Raw genomic sequence first — 24,530 nt, forward strand, 5'->3', positions numbered from 1 at the left:
AGGTGTACCTAATTAAGGCTCAATAATACAGAGGATCAGTACGACTACGATTCGTTTTTCACAGCTACTTTCATGTCTCTATCAAGTACTTCATTGAATAACTATTAAATTGTCTACAAAATGAAATTGGAAACTATAAGTTATATAATTAGTGATAATGGACATGATTGGTAACAGCTGTAGCTTTATATTTTTTGCTGTAGAAATATGACTGTAGGTTTATTTGTTGTGGCTGTAGATTTTATTGCTGTAGTATTTTGACTGTAGAATTTAAAATTTTGGAAAGTTGAAAATTATTTGTTTTAGGAAAAAAGGTTTTCTACAGCCAAAAAAATGAATTAAGAAAATATTTTGGCTATGAAAAAAAAAAAGCCAAAACTTCTAAAGCTTGATTGGATGTATTTCAAATCTTTAGAAATTTTTTTGCTTTGTAAAGACTTTAAAGCACTTGCCAGTCAGGCCCAATGATTAGAAAGAAATCAACTTTGTGGTTTTTATCTTCTCTTGAGTTTCTTTAGCTTGATGGGCTTGTTTGAGGCCCACTTGTTGTTTATCACTTACAATTAGTAGTAGTATTAGCAAACAGAATAAAGCTTTTAGTATGTTTTGTGGAGAAATATCCTACCTTGAAAAGAAGGAAAGAGACTTGAGTAATATATTAAGGATATGAACTTAATATAATAGTTTTGGCTTTGAATCCATTGAAATACCGTAAGATTTTTGAATTACTGAAGATCTTATTTTAATGTTTGGTAGAATTTGAAGATAATTTGTCTATAAAAGGTATAATCTCTTATAGAATTTAAATTTACATTTTTTTTTGGTTTTAATTTAAATTACATTAAAACTAAATCTTTATAGAGATGTTTAAGCGCATTAAAAAGAAAAAGAAAAAAAGAAAAGAAAAAACAGAAGGTGCTAATAATGTAATTTAGAGAAACTCTATCAAAGAGTTAACCAAAACAAAATAAAGATCTATTGTGACCAAACTACAAAGAGTGGGATAGATTTTCTATGAATACTAATGTCTTTTAGTTTATGAGTTGCTTTATTTCGGATACTTCTCCTCCCCATTCTCTTATCCTATCCTCAGCCATTGAAGCCTACATGACCACACATATCGCTTACATTAAAACATCGAAGGCTCAAGTCGAGACAACATATTGATTGATTTTAATATAAAAAAATTACTGACCTCTGTGTCCCAATTTGTTTTGCAGATCATCCATGTTAAAACTATTGTCTGAACCACGGTTCCCGTCAACATTCCACACCAGATTCCCTATTTTCGCATATTATCGGTCTTTTAGTTATGCTTCTTTAATATTTTCAAAGATTTGCAATGATGAAGATTTAAGATTCATTACCATAAAAAAAAAAAAAAAAAAAAAAAAAAAAAAAGATTCATTACCATTACACCAAAGTTAAGCTTGTATCCCAATAATAGACCAAATGGTATTCCAAACACGTAATAACAGACGATGTTCACGTAGGCCACCACTGCTTGCCATCCAGCTCCGACAGCCACACCTAATATTCCAGTTTATTACCACAGTGCCATCGAATTCATTAAGTTTCTTACCTAACCAAAGTCGTTTTTGTCAAATTTTCCTATTTAGTTAAACCGTATCAAATCAAACGAAATGACATTTTTTCAAACCGATTTGATTTGTGAGTTAAATAGACTGATTACCTGATAAGACAGGTTGGACATTGTTGATGACAATGGAGAGTGCAAGTATTGGCGTGAGTTCTTTAACAAGATTGATGACTTCTTCGTCTTTCACAAAAAGCGATGGATATTGATCTCTAAAGATGAGTAGAATCATTGATACAGTGAATCCGATCAACGTCGATGTTATCACTGCCACTAGTAGTGAAAATTTCGCGGTTCTTGGATGGTTAGCTCCTAGTTCATTAGACACTCTCACGCTGCACCATTTTAAGATTATGTTTAAGTTGTTATAGTATAATACCAAAGAGAGGTTTAGACAAAAAGAGTTTTGACTTTTGCACGTGTTTACCTTACGGCTGTGTTCATCCCAATAGCAATCATAGCAGTCCATCCCAAAATATTCATGCTTCATTTTCCATATTGTTTACAAGACCCAAAAAAAAGAAAGATTAAGAGTTAGTCGTGGATCCAAAAACTTATTCTTATGTATATAAATTTTAATAAAAAATAGTTACTATGAATAAAAATGTGCTGTGCACGTAGTGGGGTCACATAAGGACAAACAATCAACTAGTAACTTTATTTTTTACATTTTTATACATTTAAAAAATTATAATGATTGAACCGTTGTCAAATTTATAAAGGACCTATATAAAGTTAATATAAACTAGTTGTTAAAAAAAAAAAAGAAGTTAATATCAACTGTCAAATGTGTCCTTCTCGTTTCAACATAATTATTTCATGGGAGTACACAATTATTTACTTTTCTTATAACTAAAGAAGAAGAAAAACTATGATGAACAAGAAAACACATTTGACAGTCGATTTTTAGCTTTATTTTGTTTCTTTTGGGTTTATATATTTGTATAACTATATATGTCTAAAATTATAATGTTGCAGACAAACGGAATAAAACAAAAAAAGGTTCACAATTATAAATACAGGAAATTGTTTCACTGCCCAAGAAACCAACGACTAATTTAGTTGACAACGATACGATATAAGTCTACTACACACGACGAGTTAGTGCTACTTCCTAGAGATTCTTTATTAGAAACTGAACCAATCAAACAACGAATCTTATTAGAAACCTTAAATTACTTTATCACAATGAATACGTATTATTAAAAAAATTAAATTTACCAGATGGAGAGGGCAGCTACGGAGATTTCAGCATTCTTCAAATATCCAGCAAATAATATGATTGCCATAAAATACCACACCTCCAAACTTAAAAAATAATCAAATTAACAAATACATTATTAAATAATTGTTATAAAAAATTATCAAAAAAAAGACTCACCAGAGCATAACAGCAGAAGCCAAAGACAATCTAACGAAACTCCACAAATTATGAAAAGCTTCCCATGATAAACCAGACCAAGCTTCACCACACGTACCACTAAATATGTACACGAGCTGAGCCATGTCAATGAACACCCACGACGCGTTAAGCACGATGGCTAGACCCGGCATACCCCAATGGAGCTTCACAATGACAAACCACGTGAGAGGCACGTGTATAACAAGTGCAACAGCCGAGATCGCGGCCATGACCATTATCTTGCTTTGTGATTGCAAGAATTTAGCGGTTGGGAAATTAATCGCGTATGCGAAAATCTGAGGGATCATGTAGATGGAAAATATTCCGGCGGCGCTAGAGATCGCCGCCGTTTGACCTATGGACGCGAGGATTGGGGCGGCGAAAATGTATAGGAGAGAGAGGATAAGAGCGGTCACGTTTAGTATCACCCATGAACGTTGCAAGTAAATGCCGAGCATTGACAATTTCCCTGCTCCAAACGCTTGTCCACATAGCGTTTCTAACGCACTTCCCATTCCAAGCTAGTTGCGTTCACAAACACACACATTACAACTCAAATAAAAACAAAAATTTATCAAAAAAAACAAAATTTTATAAAAATTACAAAAATAGTAATAATAAGAATGTGAAATTTTTACAAAAATATTTATTATTATTATTTATCTCTTAAACTGTATAAAAATAATCCATTTGATAAAAAAATTATACTTTTGACTACAAACTGAATAATCACGAATTCAATTCTTTTTTTTAGGCGTTTGTATTTACATTTGTTAATGTTTATATGTGAATTTAACAATGGTTATTTTTAGTTTTGTTATTTTTGTGTTTTTTATTCCCTTTTCGAAATGATCTTTTGAAATGTTCTCTCTTTCTTTCTCTCATTTTGACGAAAAAAACAAAATATGATATTTTTGATAAAAAAATAATAAAATTAGAGAATTTTGCTTATAAAAATGTAGAATAAAACATTTTGAATGATTTAGACATCTCCCAACTTTTGGATCTTTGTGTGTTTTTAAGTTATTATATGAAACTTAGTCAAAGAAAGAAAAAAATGAAACCCACATTTTGGATAATAAATGTAAACCACAAATGTTTAAAGTTGTGGATGTAATTTACCATGATGCCGAATGAGAAGCCGGCAACGACGGAGTTTTCGACGGAGACGGCCGCAAGAGCGATGGTGCTGATGTGACCGGCGAAGACCTGAGTAATAGCGCCGAGAGAATATTGGTTCACGGACGTGAAAATGGCGGGGCCGGCCAAGTACCATAGCTTTTTGGTTTCCACGTTGAACTCCCTAACGAAGCCACCGACGGTGGTGATCGGAGGAATATCGTCGACGGATAAGAAAGGAAGATCAGGACGTTCTTCCGCCGCAGTGAGAAGCGTCTCCGTTATATCTTTGTCTTTTACCATCTTGAGAGAGAGAGGGGGATGGAGAGATTAAAGGAGGTCAAAGACGAAGAACCAACGAGTGCGGATCTTATGAGTTATGATTAATCATTCATGAATTATATAGATTTTTTAAAATATTTTTTTTACAAAAAATGCTTTAAGAAAGCATAGTATATATAAAGGGAAATAAATTATGTACCAACTAGCATTCAATAGATATCAATCACCAAATGTAGAAAAATAATGTTGTACATGTTGATAAAATTATAATAAAAATTGGATGTATTCAAATGTGTTTTGGTAATATTATTAAATGATATGTGTCAGTACTGAGTTTTGGTTTTTGGTTAAAACTCTGGTCAAATAATACTAATAATAGTCTACTACTAGGAATCATTTTTCATATTTATATTTATGTTAAAATGTTTAACCATTTTGAATAAGAAAATGTTGATGTTGTTCTACAAAAATAGCAAGAAAACAAAAATTTTATTTGAATTAATAATTATTTATTTGAATAACAAATTTGACGACATTATTTGAATCTTTTTTTTTTTTTTTTTTGGACAAGACACGGTTAATCTATTATATCGAAATACAGTAAACTTTTTAGAGGCTGCTATATGCGCTAATTTATCAATTAATTAATTGCGAGACTTTGAGTAAAAAACCCTACAAGTGTTAACAGAAAGCCAATCAACGACTTTTGCCTTTTAACCAACTACATGTGTAAAACGAAGAAAACTTATGTTTCATCTTTCTTAAAAACTATAATATATATCCACTAACCAATGTCTTTCACTCTCAACATAACTTGTTGTGTTACAAGACTCTCCCTTATATAAAGGATTACAAGTGGTTTAGACTTAACTATAAGATTATGATGAAATGTAACCAATCCGGTTAAACTCTCTAGCTAGTCTAATAATTTAACTGTTGATGTTCTTGTTATATTTTTAAGAGACGTATCTTTTTCAAGGATCTGATATACCAGTGGGTCGGAACAATTTCAGGTAAGTCCTCCAGACAATATTAATGATGATAACGAGTACGTCCTCGTGGTGGGAGCATCGTTTTGGTGTGAAAGAAGAAAACTGCGACATGACCATATGATTATGGTGGTTTAGAGTTATTACCGGAAATCAAAATGCGATTTTTAAGAATATATCATGTGATGATGGTACTACTAACCATTGATTGAAAAATCGCTAGGGGCTAGTCGAGCGTTCGATATAGATCTAGCGATTAATCGGAAAATCGGATTAAAATCGTGGATTAATCAGAGGCTAGTTTTAAGATTATTTTAATATTTTAGTATTATATTAATCTAATATTATTTTCAAAATTACATTAAACACATAAAAATATATTTTATGTGTTTATTGCAAAAGTGGTGTTTATTGCAAAAGTGGTGAAACCAGAGAAGATAACACAGTTCCGACCAATCAGCTTGTGCAACGTTCTGTTTAAGATAGGCCTGGGCATTCGGAAATTTGGGTCGGGTTTTTCGGGTTCGGGTTTTTCGGGTTTAGAAGACTAAGATCCGTTCGGATATTTTAAAACTTCGGGTTCGGGTCGGGTTCGGATCAGATATATATTTCGGGTTCGGATTCGGGTTTACCCGAAGTATCTACATATATTTTTAACTATGTACTTATATTTCGGTTATGTTCGGATACTTGTTCGGATTAGGGTTCGGATCGGATTCGGGTTCCGGTTTTCGGGTTGTGAAGTTTAGAATCCGTTCGGGTATTTTATAACATCGGTTCGGATTCGGATCGGGTTTTTCGGGTCGGGTTCGGTTCGGTTCTTCGGGTTTGGGTAATATGTCCAGGCCTAGTTTAAGACTTCATTTAGATTGATAAAATCTGACATAAACCCAAAATCTCACAATGCAAAAGTAACGTGACTATATCTAGAATCGAATTCTCTAATAGAGGTCGCAGAAATGGTCTTTTTTTTTTTTTTTTTTTTTTTTTAATTTTAAATTTCCATTAAATAAACATTACAAGGCCTAAGCCCAACAAAGTCACATGACCCAAAATAAAAACACAAACTGCAGACAACCTGCACGACAACAACAAACAAACAAGTTAAAGCGAAGCACCCCTGGTTTGAAACACACCAAACCAGGAGGAAAGGAGAGACCCTAAAGAAGAGGAGGGACGTCGAGCCCTAGACAAAGGATCGAGCCTGGCTCGAATCGTGAGGTTGATTTCCTTGATGATGGACTGAGAGGATCGATTTGAATCCGAATGTATGCGAGAATTTCGCTCCCTCCAAATAGCATAAATGGAGGCCTGAAATAGGAGTTTAGGAATGTAAGAGACATTCCTTTCGCGAGAAGCAGTCTGAAGCCAAATTAGGCAGTCCATAAATTGACTTGGAGGAGTTAAATTCGCCTTGCGTGTGTAATAACTCCAGATTCCAGAGCTAAACGCACACCTAAAAAAGAGATGGTCGCGAGATTCATCATGTGAGGAGCACAAAACGCAGGCAGAAGGGACAACCATGTTCCAGCTGCGGAGCCTATCCCGAGTGGGAAGACGATTCCATGCCACCACCCAGCAAATGAAAGCGTGTTTCGGGATCCGATCCTTAAACCAGACAGATTTGTGCCAAGGAATGATTGGGCTAATCGGGTTAAGAGCTAACCAAGTTTTTGCCGTGGAGAACCGGTTAGACGGTGCGTTTTGATCAGGTTTCCACAAATAAGTGTCGTCCTGCTCACAATCAACCATATTCTCAGGAGAAGGTAACAAATTCCGTAAGAGAGTAATTACTGGATTCCTGCTTCTGGAAGAAGAGATCCACCAGCTGCGACCCCTCAGTGCATCCCGCACCACAGCATTCGTAGGCAGTCCAGTAACACGAGGACCAAGAGGCCCAACCAGATCGATTAAAGGCCCATAATCAGTCCAGTTATCGTGCCAGAAGCTCGCGGTAATTCCGGACCCAATATCACAGACCAAAAAAGGCCTAGCACACATTCTTAGCTTACATAAGCTCCTCCAAATCCAACTTCCAGAAGTAGCGGGGTTTAGTTCCCAAAAATTCCTATTTCTTATCAAGTTAAGCCTCATCCAAGAAACCCAAAGAGATCCAGCAGCTGAAAAAAGAAGCCAAATCAATTTGAGACCAAAAATCTTGTTCCACTGAGTTAGACATTTCAGTCCCAAACCACCATTCTCTTTAGGAGAGCAAACAGTTTCCCAAGATATCTTTGCACCCCTAGCAGAATTGGGAGCACCACTCCACAAAAAAAGCATTACACATTTGCTCGAGCTTAAGAAGGCACTGGTTAGGGAGGAGGAAAACAGAATTCCAGAAGTTTATAGTGGAATAGATGACAGACTTGAGAAGCTGAAGGCGACCTGCAAAAGACAAATGCCTAGCAGTCCAAGAGGAGAACCGGTGGTTAACCTTGTCCAAGAGAGGCTGATAATCTTGGCGTCTCATCTTTTGAGACATTAAAGGGACCCCTAGATACCTGACAGGGAGAGCACCCTGAGAAACCCCAAACGTGATAGCCAGCTCCCTGGTCCTCTCAAAATCCCCTCCATCAATTAACAGAGAAGATTTCAGGCGGTTGATACCTAAGCTAGAGCCCTGCTTAAACTCCTCAACTATGTTAAGAATACCATTGAGAGAAAAATCAGATCCATCAAAAAATACCAGAACATCATCCGCAAAGCTAAGGTGAGTGATCATAGGTGCAAGGCAGTTTGGATGAAGATTAAAAAACCCGTTGACCGCACCGGAATCCAGTGACTTGGCCAAGATATCCATGACAAGGACAAAAAGATGAGAAGACATAGGATCACCTTGTCGAATGCCCTTCTTGCCTTGAAAGAAGCCAATAAGCTCACCGTTGAAAGCAATGCTATAAGAAGGAGAGGAGATGCAAACCCAAATCCAATTGATAAACTTAGCAGGTAGTTCCATCGCCTTAAGAATGTTAATGAGGAATTCCCAATTAACATTGTCGTAAGCCTTTGTAAGATCAATCTGCAGACACCCTCTAGAGACGTTACCAAGCACATGAAAATCCTGAACCAACTCCGAGGCAAGCAATACGTTTTCGCATAAAAGACGCCCCTTAATGAAGCCAACCTGGTTTGCTTGAACCGCGTCATCAACAAAGAGCTTGAGCCTCCTGGAAATGAGACGAGTGATAACTTTGTAGATGGTGGTACAACAGGCCACATGCCTAAACTGAGAAAGATGATCAGCACCTGTGATCTTAGGAATGAGCGTTATGGCTGTGGCATTGAATTTCTTGAGCAAATGGCCTGTAAGGAAGAACTCTTGGACCGCAGCAATAACAGAATCTTTAGCCACATGCCAAGTTTCCCAAAAGAACTCAATAGGAAAACCGTCAGGGCCAGGAGCCTTGCTTCTAGGCATAGAGAAGACAGTCTGAATAATCTCCTCAGCAGAAGGGATATCAACTAGCTGAGCAGCCAAAGAAGAATTACACCTGAAGGGATGAAGGCTCTGGATTCTGTCAACAGAGTAAGGATGTTGGATCTCACTCTCGGTCCCAAGAAGGTGAGTGTAATAAGTAACAATCATCTCTTTAACCTGTCCAACATTCTCGACTCTCACATCATCCACCCCTCTGAGGTATTTAATCAAGTTTTTTGCCTGATGAGCTAGCACAGCACGATGAAAAAATTTGGTGTTAGCATCACCCTCTTTATACCATCTGATACGCGATTTTCTGCCTGAAAAAAGATTCCTGAGCAGCAGCAAAGAAATCCCATTTCTTTCTTGCAATATGTTCCTCTCTGAACAGGGCATCAGTGGGATTGGAGAGAAGGGAAACCTGAACAGTTTCAAGATGGGACAGAGCATCACTGGTCCTCTTCTGAATGTTGCTGAAACTCTGCCTGTTAAAAGATCTACAGCAAGACTTAGCCGCTTTGAGGCGCTCACCCAGGGAGAACATAGCAGAACCAACCAAAGTCTCTTCCTCCCAAGAAGCCAACACAGAGGGAAGGAAGTTTGGATGTGAAGACAAAAAGGAAAAATATCTGAAACACTTCCTTGACCTTTCTGGAAGATTTTCCAAGACAATGATACAAGGAGCATGGTCAGAATCTCCTGGAGGATCGAAGATAGCCATTGCACTCGGAAAGGAAGAAAACCACTCTCCATTAGCCAAAGCTCTATCCAACTTCCGGATAATTGGATTATCCTCTTGATGATTTGACCAAGTATAAAACACGCCACGGCTGGGCATATCGGATAAATCACTATCCCGGAGGCAAGTCTGCAGATCCTCCATTCCCCGCAGAGGTAAGGAGGACTGAATAATAGAAAAGTGTTCGTTAGTAGAGGCAATTTGATTAAAATCCCCTACAAGAACCCAAGGAGTAGCTTGAAGCAAGGAAGAAGAAGCAAGAAGAGAAATATCATCCCAAAGGAGTCTTCTCTCAAGCTCCGTATTCCTCCCATAAACAAAAGCAACAACAATGGTCTTCTCTATGGGCTGAACTAAAAATGCCCACTACTAGCAAAACTAAAGCCCACGAAATATATTCAAAGTTCCACACGTGTAAAGCATATTCGAAAATCTATAATCAAATTATGGCAAATAAAAAAACTCACTCCACACGTTATTCTAGATCTTTTGCACTAAACGCAAACATAAAATTAGGCCTGGACAAATGTACTGAACCGAAACCGAAGTAAAAAAAATCGAATCGAACCGAACCAAAAATTTGAAAATAACCAAATGGATACTAAATTCTATAACCGTAACCGAATCGGTACCGAAGCGAAATATTTCGGGTAACCGAAATACCCGAAATACAATTATATTTTCAAAATAATTAGTTATTTATAGACCAAATAATCAAAAATATTTGAAAAATATATAAAAAAATAGTAAAAATACTCGAAAATAACCGAAATATATCCAAAAATATCCGAAAATACTCAAAAATAACCAAAATATCCTAAGCAAAATAACCGAATGGTTACTAAATTTTAAAACCGAAAGAACCAGAACCGAACCGAAACCGAACCGAAATTTCAAAATATCCGAATGGATACTAAATTTTGAAACCGAAAGAACCGAATCCGAATGGACCCAACCGATAACCGAACGGTTAACCGAAAGCCCAGGCCTACATAAAATTACCCATTTCCTAAAAATGATAAGAATATTTATGATCCTAATTAACCTCATTAACGCTTCTTAATTTTTACTTAAATCTTTCCAACGCATTAATTGTTCAAAAAGCAAACACACGTAAACCGTGTAGTTCACGCGCCGGTCAAATCGAAACTGTAGAAAAATCAAAGAAAAGAAGAAAAAAAACGGACTTGACTTAAAGAGAAAGACTTAACAATGGCGAAGAAGACGATGAACAACAACAACAATACACTAGTAACAACAGTAGCATCACCTTGAAAGAGAGAACAAATCCCTAGAAATCGAGAGAGATTGGTGGAAGATTTTCACCAGATTTTAATGGGAGAAGAGAGTCGAATTGGAGACGAGCTTTCGATTTTGGTACTCACGGCAGAGCGACTCCGTGTAGCGGTGGATGAAGCTGAATCGTTCAAAACAGAGTGCGGCGAGGTTGGTAAACAAGTAGATCGGCTTGCTCAAATGCTTCGAACACTTGCTCGATTCGTCTCTAGTTCTTCTCAACAGGTTTATGATCGGCCGATTCGTAGAGTTATCGTCGATGTTAAGAAGAATCTAGAACGAGGTTTTTCTCTGGTTCGTAAGTGTAGGAGACACAATATTATCCGGCGAGTTTGTACTATCATCAACGCTGCTGATTTTCGTAAGGTGATTAATCTTCTCGAATCTTCTAATGGTGATGTGAAATGGATTCTGAGTGTGTTTGATTCCGATGGAGATGGAAGTTTTGGTGGTGGAATTGTGATTTCGCTTCCTCCGATTGCTACGAATGATCCGATTTTGCCTTGGGTTTGGTCTTTGGTTGCGTCGATACAGATGGGGAAATTGGTGGATAAGATTGATGCGGCGAATCAGCTTGGTTCTCTTGCCGGAGATAATGATCGGAATAAGAAGATTATTGTTGATGAAGGTGGTGTTGCTCCGTTGTTGAGGCTTTTAAAGGAGAGTTCATCGGCGGAGGGGCAAATCGCGGCGGCTACTGCGTTAGGGTTATTGGCTTGTGATGAAGATAAGGTTAGGTCTATTGTTAATGAACTCGGTGTTCCGATTATTGTTCAGGTTCTTGGGGATGCTTCGGTTAGAGTTCAGATTAAGGTAGCTACATTGGTTGCTAGAATGGCTGAACATGATCCTGTTGCTCAAGATGAGTTTGCTAGGCAGAGTGTGATTAAGCCGCTAGTTACGTTGCTTTCGCTTGATGTTTTCTTCGATGATATTCATTTGAGTAAGCATAATAGTATTCACTCTCTTGTTCAGATGAACAAAGAGGTTGAGAAAGATCCGTCTTCGAAATTTTATAGGCCGCTTAAGAGTTCTAAGTCGAATGTGTATCGTGAGATTGGTGGTAGTGGAAGTAGAACTGGGAATTTCAAGAAAGAGAGGGATAATGAGAATCCTGAGGTGAAACATGAGCTTAAGGTTAATTGCGCGGAAGCTTTGTGGATGCTTGCTAGAGGGAATGTAGCGAATAGTAGGAGGATAACGGAAACAAAAGGGCTGCTTTCTTTGGCGAAGATAGTGGAAAAAGAAGTTGGAGAGTTGCAATACAATTGTTTGATGACTCTGATGGAGATAACCGCTGCTGCGGAGTCGAACGCTGACCTTAGACGAGCAGCTTTCAAGACCAATTCCCCGGCTGCTAAAGCTGTTATTGACCAGATGTTATGGATAATCAAAGAAGTTGATAACCCAATTTTGAAAATCCCAGCGATTCAATCTATCGGATCATTGGCACGGACATTCCCAGCAAGAGAAACGAGAATGATCCAGCCGTTGGTCGAGAAACTCGGTAGCAGCAACCAAGAAGTGGCGATAACAGCTGTAATTTCATTGCAGAAATTCGTCTGTCCTGAGAACTTCCTCTGCGCAGAGCACTCGAAGAACATAATCGAATACGGGGCAATCCCGTTACTGATGAAACTGATAAGAAACTTCGAGCAGCAAATGCAGTTACAGTGTCTAGCTCTGCTCTGTTACCTTTCAATAAACGCTAGTAACCACGAGCAATTGGAACAGGCCAAGGTTTTGACTGTGCTCGAAGGTGCAGAACGCTTGGCGGGTTTGCAGAATATGGAGTTGAGAGAACTCGTGTCGAAAGCGATATATCAGCTAAGTCTATACAATGCAGGAAGTCACAGTCAAATGCTATCGTATGTTGGTCCTTAAAGCAAGATACAGTTTATAGTGTGTTGGATTCATATGGTATAGGCAGAGATTCTTCATTGTTAGATTTACAGAGAAAGAGCAAAAGCAGAATCTCTCATTTTGTGATCGTTGATTGATCAAATCCTTCATTGTAAATGAAATGGAACAAAGATAATTAGATGGAAGGGTAATAAAACTAGCTTTACTCTCTCTGGTTTGCTTGGTTATGATGATTCCGAATTTTCTGGTATAGTTTTTTCATGATCTAAATTTTTGGAAAATGGTTTTTGTTGTAAATGTGGGAATGTGGGCTTTATTTTATTTTCTCTCCATCTAGAGTGTCCACATAGGCGACACATCAGCGTACACGTCATCATACATTTTTAATAGGTATAAAATGTTACCAAAAAGATTCGAACCCCTTACCCAATACATTTAATAGGTGCATTTCAAACCAAATTGCCATTTAAATCGTTTTGATTGATATCAAAATTTAAATTATATATATGACTTTATAAAACTTCCACTCAATTTATTTATTAAACGAAGAAACATTAAAAAAAAATTCACATACTTTTATATTATCATCTTTTAATAAAAGAAAATATTTTTTCATAAACAATAACATTGTTTAATATAAATAAAAAGTAATATAATATAACACACAAAAATATGTGAATAGAAGTTAATATACAAATAGATAATTCAAAAATAGAAGTTAATGAATTAATAAAACACAGCACAAAAATATATAAGATAAAAATATGAATAAAAATTAGAAGCATATAGATAATTTTCAAATACATATAATTTATATATGAGAAGTAGAAAACAAAAAAATATGTTATCACGCTAGAAAGACATTAACCTTTTCAAGAGTTATAAAATATTTAGATTAAAAAAAGGGAGACTCACAAAAATGCCCCTTTTTCAATACCCCTTTTCAAAAATGCCCCCTTTGGCTGTCCATTTTTAAAAATATCCCTTTTTATGTACAAAATGACTAAATTACCCTTCTTTTAATAAAAGATATCACAAATATATAAGGAAATATAACAAAATTAGGTCCACAAAATACAAAATATTTTTTGGCGGGAAAAGTGATCCCTCAATTTTTCCCGCCAAAACACTTGTAAAAAACCTTTAAAATACCTTGTAAAATTTTCCCGTAAAATTTTTTCCCGCCAAAAATTTTTCCCGCCAAAAAATTTTTTTTGCGGGAAAAGTGATTCCGTAATTTTTTTGGCGTTAAATTTTTGGCGGGAAAATTTTTGGCGGGAAAAATTTACAAGGTATTTTAAAGGTTTTTTACAGGGTATTTATAAGGTTTTACAATGTATTTTAAAAGGTTTTACAACGTATTTATAAGGTATTTATAAGATATTATAAGATTTTACAAGCTATTTTATAAAGTTTTACAAGTTATAAGATTTTACAAGTTTTTTATAAGGTTTTACAAGTTTTTTACAAGTTATAAATTCCTTATAAAACTTTATAAGTACCTTGTAAAACCTATTAATATACATTGTAAAACCTTACAAAACACTTGTAAATACTTCGTAAAACCTTTAAAATACCTTGTAAATTTTTCCCGCCAAAAAAATTTCGCCAAAAAAATTGCGGAATCACTTTTCCCGCAAAAAAAATTTTTTGGCGGGAAAATTTTTTGGCGGGAAAAATTTTTACGGGAAAATTTTACAAGGTATTTTAAAGGTTTTTTACAAGTGTTTTGGCGGAAAAATTGCGGGATCACTTTTCCTGCCAAAAAGTATTTTGTATTTTGTAGACCTAATTTTGTTTCAAATAAGAGTAAAATGGTCATTAAAAATTAAAAGAGGGCAAACTTAAAAATGGACTCTCAAAGGGGGCATTTTTGAAAAGGGGTATTGAAAAAGGGGCATTTTTAACAATTTTTCTTAAAAAAAGTTTATATGATAGTAAACTATAGAATTTAGATTACACGAAATAATAATATCTATTTTTCAAGAAAAAGTATGTATCCAAAATCAAGATAAAATATATATATAATTGTATAATATATTTAAGGAAAGAATTGTGATTTAAAAGTACAATTAGATACAAGATTTCTTTAAACAATAACGTTAGAGTGCAATGTTTCATGGAAAATGCAATGTATGAGAATAGGAAGAATCCAAATATAAAATTTAATATGTAGGAAAAAGAACATTTTATAATAGACAAGAAAAAATAAAATATAAAAATGAAATAGATAAAGAGAATATAATTTTAATATAAGTTTATAATGAATCAAAAATTTAATCAATTATTTTAACGAAAAGAACGTGAAAAGAGATAAAATGTCGCGAGGTGGACGACTGCATATTAGAATATGACGAATAAAATGACAGCGAAATAATTTCAAGAGAAATTGACTAAATTCAAAAAGATGTATGAACATGACATGGTCGAGATTGTATTATATTTCTCTGAATTTTTTCAACTAATTTTTTACCACGTGTTACCTAAAAATTTGTTGTTTTTTTCAAGAGAAACATTATTCTCAATAAAATCTATGTTATATATCATTTCATAAATAGGTTTATGTCATTATAGATTTATCTTTTAAAATTCAATATATATATTTATATTCACGGCTTATATTGTTAATAGCTTATAAGTAAAATCCCGCGCATTGCGCGGGGTCACAAATCTAGTCATCATAACCAAGCAAACCAGAGAGAGAGCAAAGCTAGTTTTAGTGTTCGGGTTCATTACAAAATATCAAAAATAGAGGCGTGTTGTTTTAGCCGTCATAAAATTTAGCAACCAATGGGGATCTGTTACGACATAATCGCTTAATGACATAAATTGCAAAAATAAAAATTTACAGTATAATTTTTTGCTGAATGAAAAATTACATAATAAAATAAGGGTGAATTAAAAATATATACCTAGACGACCAAATAATTAAGAATTTATACATGAAGACCGTTTATTTAGGTGGCTTTTTTTTTGCAAAATTAATATGACGAAAATACCCCTACATTACTGAAAAATTGTTACTGTTAAATATTTATGATTTAGTGTATAACTGTTTGGTTAACATGCTAAAACATATGATATCGCAATAAGTTTATATATTATGTGTTAAATACATGTTTATCTATTTAAATTTGTGAATCAATGTTTTATATTTATGTAAATATTAGTTTAATAAAAAAGAATTAGTCTTTTTCTTACACGATTAACATGATAACAATTATAATAACATGTTATATAAAATGATAACGTGCTAACATATTAAATATTCGAATAACATTTGTTTGAACATAGTAATATTTATATTAATGTGTAACCAAGAGCTGACATTCTACTTGATCGCCTCATCCATGGCTTCTTCCACACCTCTCACAAAATACTTTGAAACAGTCTGCTGCGATTTCTCCTCTAAATTTGGTTCGAGAGGAATAAGCTCAGCAGAATCAAACCAACCATAACTACTACCTCCGAAAAACGCAACAAGAACATGATCAATCCTCCTCATACGACGAACATAAGGAGACACAAAATTTTTAGTAAATATATGACCAGGTCACCAAGGCGGAGACTTTACCTTACCCAAACCAAATCTCCAACTTCAAACCCATAACTCAATGCCCTTGAAACTCCATGACCCATTTTCTCACTCGCAACATAATCATCAAACTCATATAAGAGAGATTTGTAATTAGAAACTCCTCGTTTCTCTTCCTTCAACCCCAAATCCAATTCTTTCTCATCAGTTTCAGAACCAAGCTCACTAGATTGATCATCAGAGCAATCATCATCTTCTTCTTCTTCTTTAAGCTTAGAAGTCTCATCATCTTTATCAATTGAAATATCTTTGCTTTTAATCTCAGATTTCGTTTCACTCATTATCATCTTCTTCCTCACTCCCTACGACACCATTTTTCTCCGATTTCTCACTTTCATAAACTCTAGCAACGCCATCGTCATTTGTAACCGTCGAATCGAGCTCCATAGGTGAAGAACCTCCAGCGTCATCATTCATCTTCAGTAGCTTCAATAGAATTTTTGATTTTTCCCCAAATTTGTTTTCTCTGGTCATAAATTAGATTTGCTAAAGGAATAAGGGTAAAAGAGTCAACAACATAGCTACAATAATGGCAAACAGTAACAAATATGTGTCAGTTAATTTCATGATCTTCTGAGTATAGATCTTGTAAATACCCATAAAATAAACAATTTTAAATTTATTTATTTGCATAGTGAGTTTTTATTGTATTTTTAAGAGAAAACGTAAATTCTATGTTTTGGTCCTTATTGTTTTCATTCTTATGAATATAATAACATAAGAATTCTAATTGGTACAGTATTTTAATTTCTATAATTGGTGAGCATTGTTTGCAATTTTTAAATTTATATGACCTCAACTTTACAATTTAAATTTATTAAATACTCACTAAAGCTCATTAGAGAAGTAGTGATGTATTGTCAACTTAAGTTTGTCCTAAACTCATAACTTTATAAATTCACCAAACTTTGGTTTTTGTCTTCTTTTGGCAAATTAATACTATTCAACTTTTGGATTAAGATATAAAAGGTGACAATTATTATTTGTGTACTAGATAATTAAGTGTTTCTTTCTATAGTTCATGTTTGTCTCTCCATATATAAATACTAATAAATTATTGTTTCGGAAAGTTTTTGTTACTTTATTCATTATTCTTTGTCTACAATTGAATTAACATACTAATATATCACATAAATCATGGATTGATCCGCAGTAACACGAAAACAATGGTAGTGGAAAGTGGAAACAATTAGATTTTACATATTTTCTTGACTTAACCGTAATAACAGATGTAAATTAATTTTCGTATACCTACAAGATATAATTTTTAAAAATGTATTATTTTATTAAAATTTAGATTTAATATAATGTTTCTTGATTAATTAAGCTAATTAAGCACATTTGAATTAGTTGAACTAGTGAAGTACATTTAAGATATTTAAATAATATTTGGGACCAAGTACTATTATTAATTTTTGGATAAGGTCTTTTTAGTTTTAAAATGTACTGAAGTGTACATAACGGTTGCTTATGATTGAGGAACATCAATTGCTACAGATCATTCCCCCCATTAACTCATTTTTATAATTATTACTCAACAATTCACCACCTTTTCTATTATTATTATCCATAACATAATCTATTTCATATTATTAATTATCAGCTCTTGGTTTTCTTTTTCCTACTAATATGTAGCCACCTTTCTTTATATAAAGTTAATTAAAATTAGGAGGTTTCATGCATCTTTTCTTAAACATATAAAGAATACATAGACATACATAAATACGGCATTGCAGATTCCTGATCATTTCAACGCTTTTCAGTTGGCATTTGTGTTACCATTTTGGATTTTGTGTAGCAACACATTAAAAATTGGTTCTTATCGTTAATTTTATTAATTTGGAACTAATTCTAGCATAAAAAAGGCTTAAAAATATTGTTCATAAGAATTATCAATTAACAATGGACCGAAAGAATGTATTTTAAGCCTCTGAAAAAGTGTTGAAGAAAGAAATTAAGTGTGTGTTTACACTAATTAAGATGTGTACATTGTACCTAAGTGTGTGTTTTTTTGTCGAGGAAATAAATTTTGTTGATCTTTTCGTAGATAAATGAGAATGCCAAGTTCTGAGGAGTGCAGTATTAGAACTTTAGAAGTAGGAGGGCAACAAAATAAAACTTTGGTTGTTGTGAATTTGTAATTCATATATGTTTATGGTACATGTAGGCAAATTATATGAGGGAATTGGCGTGAAAAATCTCTAGTTTATATATAAGTTATAACAATTGGGAGTTAGGACAGAAGATAAAAAAAAATTGGGATTTAGGACTTTCATAACATAAACTTTTTCTTTTCTTTAAAGGGCATTTCTGAAAATAACACAAGAGAAAAGGTCTATTAGTAAAACTATTGCTATATAATACCATTCATGTAACCATTTCCTTTCACCATACACCAAACAAAAATAATCAAAACATAACAAAAGGTTATAAGAAAATATGAAGACAGTAAAGAGTTTACCTCTTTTAGCTATGCTACTCGGTGTCATAATTGTAGCCGCAGCCATCTCCACCATCTCCGTCGAGGGCCGTAAACATCACGTCAAGAAGATTAAACCCAAACACCGTCGTCATTCCAAAAACACCCCTACCGGCTCACCGGCACCAGCTCCTTACCCGTCCACCCACGAGGGCGTTTTCAACATTATCTCCTTTGGTGCCAAGGGTGATGGAGTCTCCGACGACTCAAAGGTACTTCCATATATTTCAAACATCAACTTGATGTCGTCAAAGAAAAAATAAATGTTAGTATCTCAATTAATGTTTATATACGTTTGCGTTTGATTTTTCGTTTATATTTAGTGTCTAAAGTTTTTTTCCAAGTGAACTAATAATTACATAAAATATAATCATATCAACCAAAACTGTTTTTGTAATTGTACAACAAAATTAATAATTGAGTGGGCAGGCATTGGTAAGAGCGTGGAAGGCGGCTTGTGAAGTTGTCGGAGGGAAGGTGGAGATTCCGGCAGGGAAACAGTTTTTGGTGAAGGCAGTGACACTGCAAGGGCCGTGCAAGGAGGAGACGGTGGTTCAAATAGAAGGAACCTTAGTGGCTCCAGAGAAGATAGGGTCATGGCCTAAGTCAAGCTTGTTTCAATGGCTTAACATCAAATGGGTCAGTCATGTGACCATCCAAGGCTCAGGGACTCTTAACGGTCGTGGCTCTAACTGGTGGAACTTAGACACTTATCAAATTCAGGTACGCTTTATTTTTATTTAAGCCGTATACTAGGGACTTGATTCAACATAGTAAAAATCACTATACTAAATTAAAATCTTTTACTATACTTTGAAAGAAAGAAAAAAATTAAATGTTTTGTTATATGTTTTCAAATTGTATTTTGAGAAATTTAATTTTGGTTTGTTTTCTTTTTGCAGACAAGAAATAAGTATATCCCACCAATGAAACCAACGGTAAGTCTAGGCACTTTCACTAAATCATTTTATTTTCAGGATTTGTAAAATGTTTATTGATGGCTTATGTGAATTATTTGTATAGGCACTTAGATTTTATGCAGCTCATAACGTGACAGTCCGTGATATAAGTATCGTGAACAGTCCACTGTGCCATTTGAAGTTCGATGATTCCGACGGAGTCAAAGTCAACAACATAACGATTTCTTCGCCGGAGAACAGCCCTAACACCGACGGCATCCACCTCCAGAACACACGTAACGTCGAGATTCAACACTCTAACATCGCTTGTGGTAATTCATATTTGCTTACTTTAAATTTCATTTATTTGCTATATTAAGTAACTATATATATAGTTCCATAGATCATTAAAGATTAAATAAGGATTTAACATTAAAACGATTTTCTTAAGATATAAACCAGAACTTATAACTAAAAAAAGAAGATATTGTTATTACATTCATCATACAGTTATGAAATGATTTTTTTCTACCATAAATCATTCCATTGTCCTAGTATAATGCGACTCTTATCATTCTGAAATTTGAAATACATATATAGAAAAATACATGTATATATAATTGCACATAGTGGTTGTCACGTTGTAGACGCCAAAGTGAAAAAAATGTTAGGACGAAAAGATAATGTAATTTTTTCGTAAAGTATTGTAGAATAAAGAAAGGCATAAAACAGGAGAAGACATCATCTCTATACTATTAAAAGAAAAGTACAAATGAAAATGAATCAGGTTAAAATCAGAAAATTGACATGAAATTCTGAAATCGGATCTTTGAAATTTTTTTGGAATATAAATTCGAATTAATAATGAAAAATCGAAATAAAATCAAATATTTATGGAAATCAAATAAAATCTGATTGTACTTATGATAACTAATAATAAAAGCATATTCCAAACAATCTCTATACTATTAAAAGAGAAGTACAAATGAAAATGGGTCGGGTTAAAATCAGAAAATTGACCCGAAATTCTGAAATCGGATCTTTGAAATTTTTTTGGAATATAAATTTGAATTAATAATGAAAAATCGAAATAAAATCAAATATTTATGGAAATCAAATAAAATTTGATTGTACTTATGGTAACTAATAATAAAAGCATATTTCAAACAATATTATACATTAATTACGTATAATAAATTTGTTCATATATTTTTGGAACTAATTCCATAACAATCAACGTTTTTGTCATTAATTTCGCTCATTTTAGTCAATTATCATTAATTGAAAGATATTTTACTTGCTTCTAAAGATTTCTAGAAAATTTATCACAAATAATCCATCTGTTTTATAAATTAAATTAATATTTTTATTTTGGTCGTGTAAATTAAATAGATATTTTTATTTTAGTCGTGTAAATTAAATAGATATGAAATCCATGTAACTAATTTTAATTTAATTAGATTAAATCGAAATTATGATATTTTCATACCTATAGCTTACCAAAGAAGTTTAATTTTCAATTTATAAAGATTTCTTGAATATGATTTTAGAATTATTCAACAAGATGATAAGTATTTATTAAATTTTGTGAATAATGAAAAATAATAATTAATTTTTAATCATTATACTTCATCTTTCAATCTCTCATCTAACAAATAAGATACATATTCTATTATTAATATGTCCAAACTTCATTTTGTTGTATGACTAAATAATATTCCCATTATAACTGTCAAAACGAGTTGATTCGTCCCATTAAGTCCGTTTTGCGATAGACAAAAAATATTTTGACTTGTAGTTAGTCGGTCCGCACGACCCGCGGGTAGCATATATGAAATACAAACCCGTCCCGCGAATGTATGCGGATTTGCGGGATTATCCATGGATTTTGTTTAAATAATTTTAAAGTAACCAAAATTTAAAATACTACTAAAATAAATAAATAAATCAAAATACTATTAAAAGTTTGTTTAAATTACCACATGTTGAATAAATTATAATTTTACCAATAAATACTAATATGCGGGCTGATCCGCCAACCCGCGGATGAAAACTGATTAAACCTATGACCCACTGCGAATTAATCCATGTGGCCCGCTTATTTGCGGGTTTAATATATTTTCCCAAATCTGCCCCATAGTGAGATGATGTGGGCTGGACCCGCGGTTTTTGACCTATTTTGACTGCTCTAATTCCCTTACAATTTTAAAACACAAAATTCTATTTTGTAAATCATAATTATTACGATGGGTATATTTATAAACAATTTTACATTTTCTCTACAATTCGTTATTATGAATATTTATAAGTATACTACACGATTCGTTCTACTAAAAAACACACACAATATTAAACGCAACATATGTAAACCAATATTTTCCCGCGGTGGACCGCGGATCCGATCCTAGTTGGCTTAATTAAAAAAACAACATTTAATAACGGTATAACTGCCCCAAACTAACTTTTTATGCAAACAAGCAAGCATGCAGAGTGAAAAAGCTCACTTTTCTTTAATTTATTGCTAATAAATTAAGAAAGGTTACATGGTGGAGAGATTCTAAATGTTTAAATACAAAACACAAATCATATTATAATAACTTTAATAATCAACAATATGTTATATACATTCATCTATTTTGGGCAGGATTTAATTCTAAATTTCTATTTCAATCTTTTTAATAAGCATATTTTTATATACAGGAGATGACTGTGTATCCATTCAAACTGGTTCCTCCAATGTACATATTCACCACATCAATTGTGGCCCTGGCCATGGCATTAGGTATGTATACATATTAATAAATCTACAATTAACTTTCAATATATTATACCTTTTTCATTTTTTACTGATTTTTTGTTTGTTTGGTATATATTTGTTTTGGTTTGTGATCACAGCATAGGTGGACTAGGGAAAGATAAGAGTGTGGCATGTGTTTCTGATATCATTGTAGAGGATATCTCTATACAAAACACTCTTGCTGGTGTTCGAATCAAGACTTGGCAGGTACATATATATTCTAAATATAGAGACCACATTATAGCTTATAAAAAATGATATTATGATCCACAAGTAAATATATATGGTTCTAAAATTTGATATTATTGAAATATACAAAATAAAATAAAAAACTAAAACTAAAAGATATAAATGAGAGTATGAGACATTTGATGAAAATTTGTGTTTCTGAGAAAACGCATTAATCAACGCAAGCCTTTCAACAAAAATTTGTGTTCAATTTTTATGTTTTAATTTGCAGTTTTTTTTATATACATGAATCACGTTTATGTATGGTTTAATTCAGTTATTTTTTTATTAGATTGTAAAAAATGTTTGGTGAATGACGTGTATATTATGTTATATGTATTCGCAGGGAGGATTAGGAGTCGTCAAGAACCTAACATTTTCGAACATTCAAGTAACGGACGTGAAGGTACCGATAGTAATAGACCAATATTACTGCGACAAGTCCAAGTGTAAGAATCAGACCCGTGCTGTGTCGATTTCCGGTATTAAATACAACAACATTGTCGGTAGTTTCACGGTGCAACCAGTACGTATCGCATGCAGCAACAACGTGCCATGCATGGACGTGGATCTTATGGATATAAGGCTAAGACCTTCCGGAGGAATCAGAGGGTTACAAACTCATCAGCAACAACAAGCTTTGTGTTGGAACTCGTACGGCAAAACACAAGGGCCTTTGGTTCCTTCAAGTATTGGCTATTGCTTGAGGAAGAGTAATATTGGTGGTTATTATTCACAAAAAGTTTCTCGGTCCTATGACAAGATTTGCCCTTCATAAAAGTATAAAACCTTAAATCGAAATTCAATATTTAGGTTTTCGGCTAGAGGTCATCAGATAAATTCTAGATCAGTAATGCCATGCATCGATTCTAGGTATCTATGTTTTACTATATTTGCTATTTAATTTGTGTTTATTTTGGGAGGTCATGATGTATCCTTTTGCTTCCCTTCTGCAACTTTTTGTGGATGTGAGTGTAAGTGCACTCTATACCAGGAGCTCAGATAAGTGCACAAGTTGCCGGAACAGGATTGAAGCTGTTCTTGGATACAGGAGTAATGACTAAGTAATTGTCGCTGACGTGGAATAGGCGCCAAATGAATGAATGACGTGGTGATCACAACAGAATAAGTTCAGTTTGGCAAGAAGATATTCGATGGAGATTTGGAGAGATCCAAGATCGAGAAGACTAAACCTAGAAGATCTGAAGACCTCGTGAATATAAAAGGGGTGCTAAGGCTCTTGCTAGGGTTAGCCGTTTCTGAAGCAAAAAAGTATCGCAAGCTTTTTTGTTCTGTTAGAGAGTAAGTTTTACTCTGTTTGAGTTGCAAGAGAGATTAGAGAGTGTGTTCTTGTAATTCTCTTGTGAGTCTTAGAAATCTCAGGTGACAAGCTAAAAGTAGTTTTAGGTCTTGTGTAAAACCAGTTAAGAGAGTTGTAACTTCTTAACCAGATTTCTAATAAAGTAATACTCAGTGTTTCTGAGTTTGGGAAATACGGTTCTGAGTTCATCCAAATTTCACTTGGTATCAGAGCAGGCATCTGAACTAAGTTGTACTTGACAACAGGTGAGGATCCTGCGGAGAGGATGGACTACCCCAAGGAGTTTATTGCTATCGGTAAGTCAATCATGCTGGAAAAAGGAAACTACGGTCATTGGAAGGTGAAGATGAGAGCACTCATCCGTGGACTTGGAAAGGAAGCTTGGATTGCTACTAGCGTTGGATGGAAGCCCCCAGTCACTAAAGGTGAAGATGAAAAGGATGTGATTAAGTCAGAAGATCAGTGGACTGACGCAGAAGAAAAAACAGCTACAACAAACTCAAAAG

At 33.9% G+C, this 24,530-nt stretch overlaps 4 protein-coding genes across 5 annotated transcripts; 2 read left to right on the forward strand and 2 right to left on the reverse strand.

Annotated features, from left to right (window-relative positions):
• Window positions 1-793: 793 nt before the first annotated feature.
• LOC9311393 (protein DETOXIFICATION 29) lies at window positions 794-4,482 on the reverse strand. 2 transcript variants are annotated; one of them, XM_002876938.2, is made up of 8 exons: window positions 4,122-4,482; window positions 2,979-3,520; window positions 2,819-2,905; window positions 2,025-2,081; window positions 1,694-1,932; window positions 1,412-1,530; window positions 1,196-1,282; window positions 794-1,103 (listed from the first exon to the last, which is right to left on the reverse strand). In XM_002876938.2, the coding sequence occupies exons 1-8, from the start codon at window positions 4,419-4,421 to the stop codon at window positions 1,032-1,034; spliced, it is 1,503 nt and encodes a 500-aa protein (XP_002876984.1). In that variant the 5' UTR covers window positions 4,422-4,482; the 3' UTR covers window positions 794-1,031. The 2 variants fall into 2 exon arrangements, with proteins under 2 accessions (XP_002876984.1, XP_020881702.1); XM_021026043.1 differs by lacking the exon at window positions 794-1,103 and having other exon boundaries at window positions 1,412-1,582.
• Window positions 4,483-6,446: 1,964 nt separating this feature from the next.
• On the reverse strand, window positions 6,447-7,554 carry LOC110228440. Its single transcript, XM_021025997.1, has one exon. The coding sequence runs from the start codon at window positions 7,481-7,483 to the stop codon at window positions 6,494-6,496; it is 990 nt and encodes a 329-aa protein (XP_020881656.1). The 5' UTR covers window positions 7,484-7,554; the 3' UTR covers window positions 6,447-6,493.
• Window positions 7,555-10,707: 3,153 nt separating this feature from the next.
• Window positions 10,708-12,915, forward strand: LOC9313053. The gene has a single exon (XM_002875279.2). The coding sequence runs from the start codon at window positions 10,882-10,884 to the stop codon at window positions 12,724-12,726; it is 1,845 nt and encodes a 614-aa protein (XP_002875325.1). The 5' UTR covers window positions 10,708-10,881; the 3' UTR covers window positions 12,727-12,915.
• A 5,250-nt stretch (window positions 12,916-18,165) lies between these two features.
• On the forward strand, window positions 18,166-23,625 carry LOC9311394 (polygalacturonase At1g48100). The gene is made up of 7 exons (XM_021024323.1): window positions 18,166-18,991; window positions 19,209-19,502; window positions 19,682-19,717; window positions 19,803-20,010; window positions 22,379-22,460; window positions 22,574-22,682; window positions 23,050-23,625. Exons 1-7 carry the CDS (start codon window positions 18,740-18,742, stop codon window positions 23,479-23,481), a joined length of 1,413 nt encoding a protein of 470 aa, XP_020879982.1. The 5' UTR covers window positions 18,166-18,739; the 3' UTR covers window positions 23,482-23,625.
• The last annotated feature ends 905 nt before the right edge of the window (window positions 23,626-24,530 follow it).

The sequence above is a fragment of the Arabidopsis lyrata genome (assembly GCF_000004255.2).
Source record: "Arabidopsis lyrata subsp. lyrata unplaced genomic scaffold ARALYscaffold_5, whole genome shotgun sequence".
In the NCBI taxonomy this organism is placed as follows: domain Eukaryota; kingdom Viridiplantae; phylum Streptophyta; class Magnoliopsida; order Brassicales; family Brassicaceae; genus Arabidopsis; species Arabidopsis lyrata.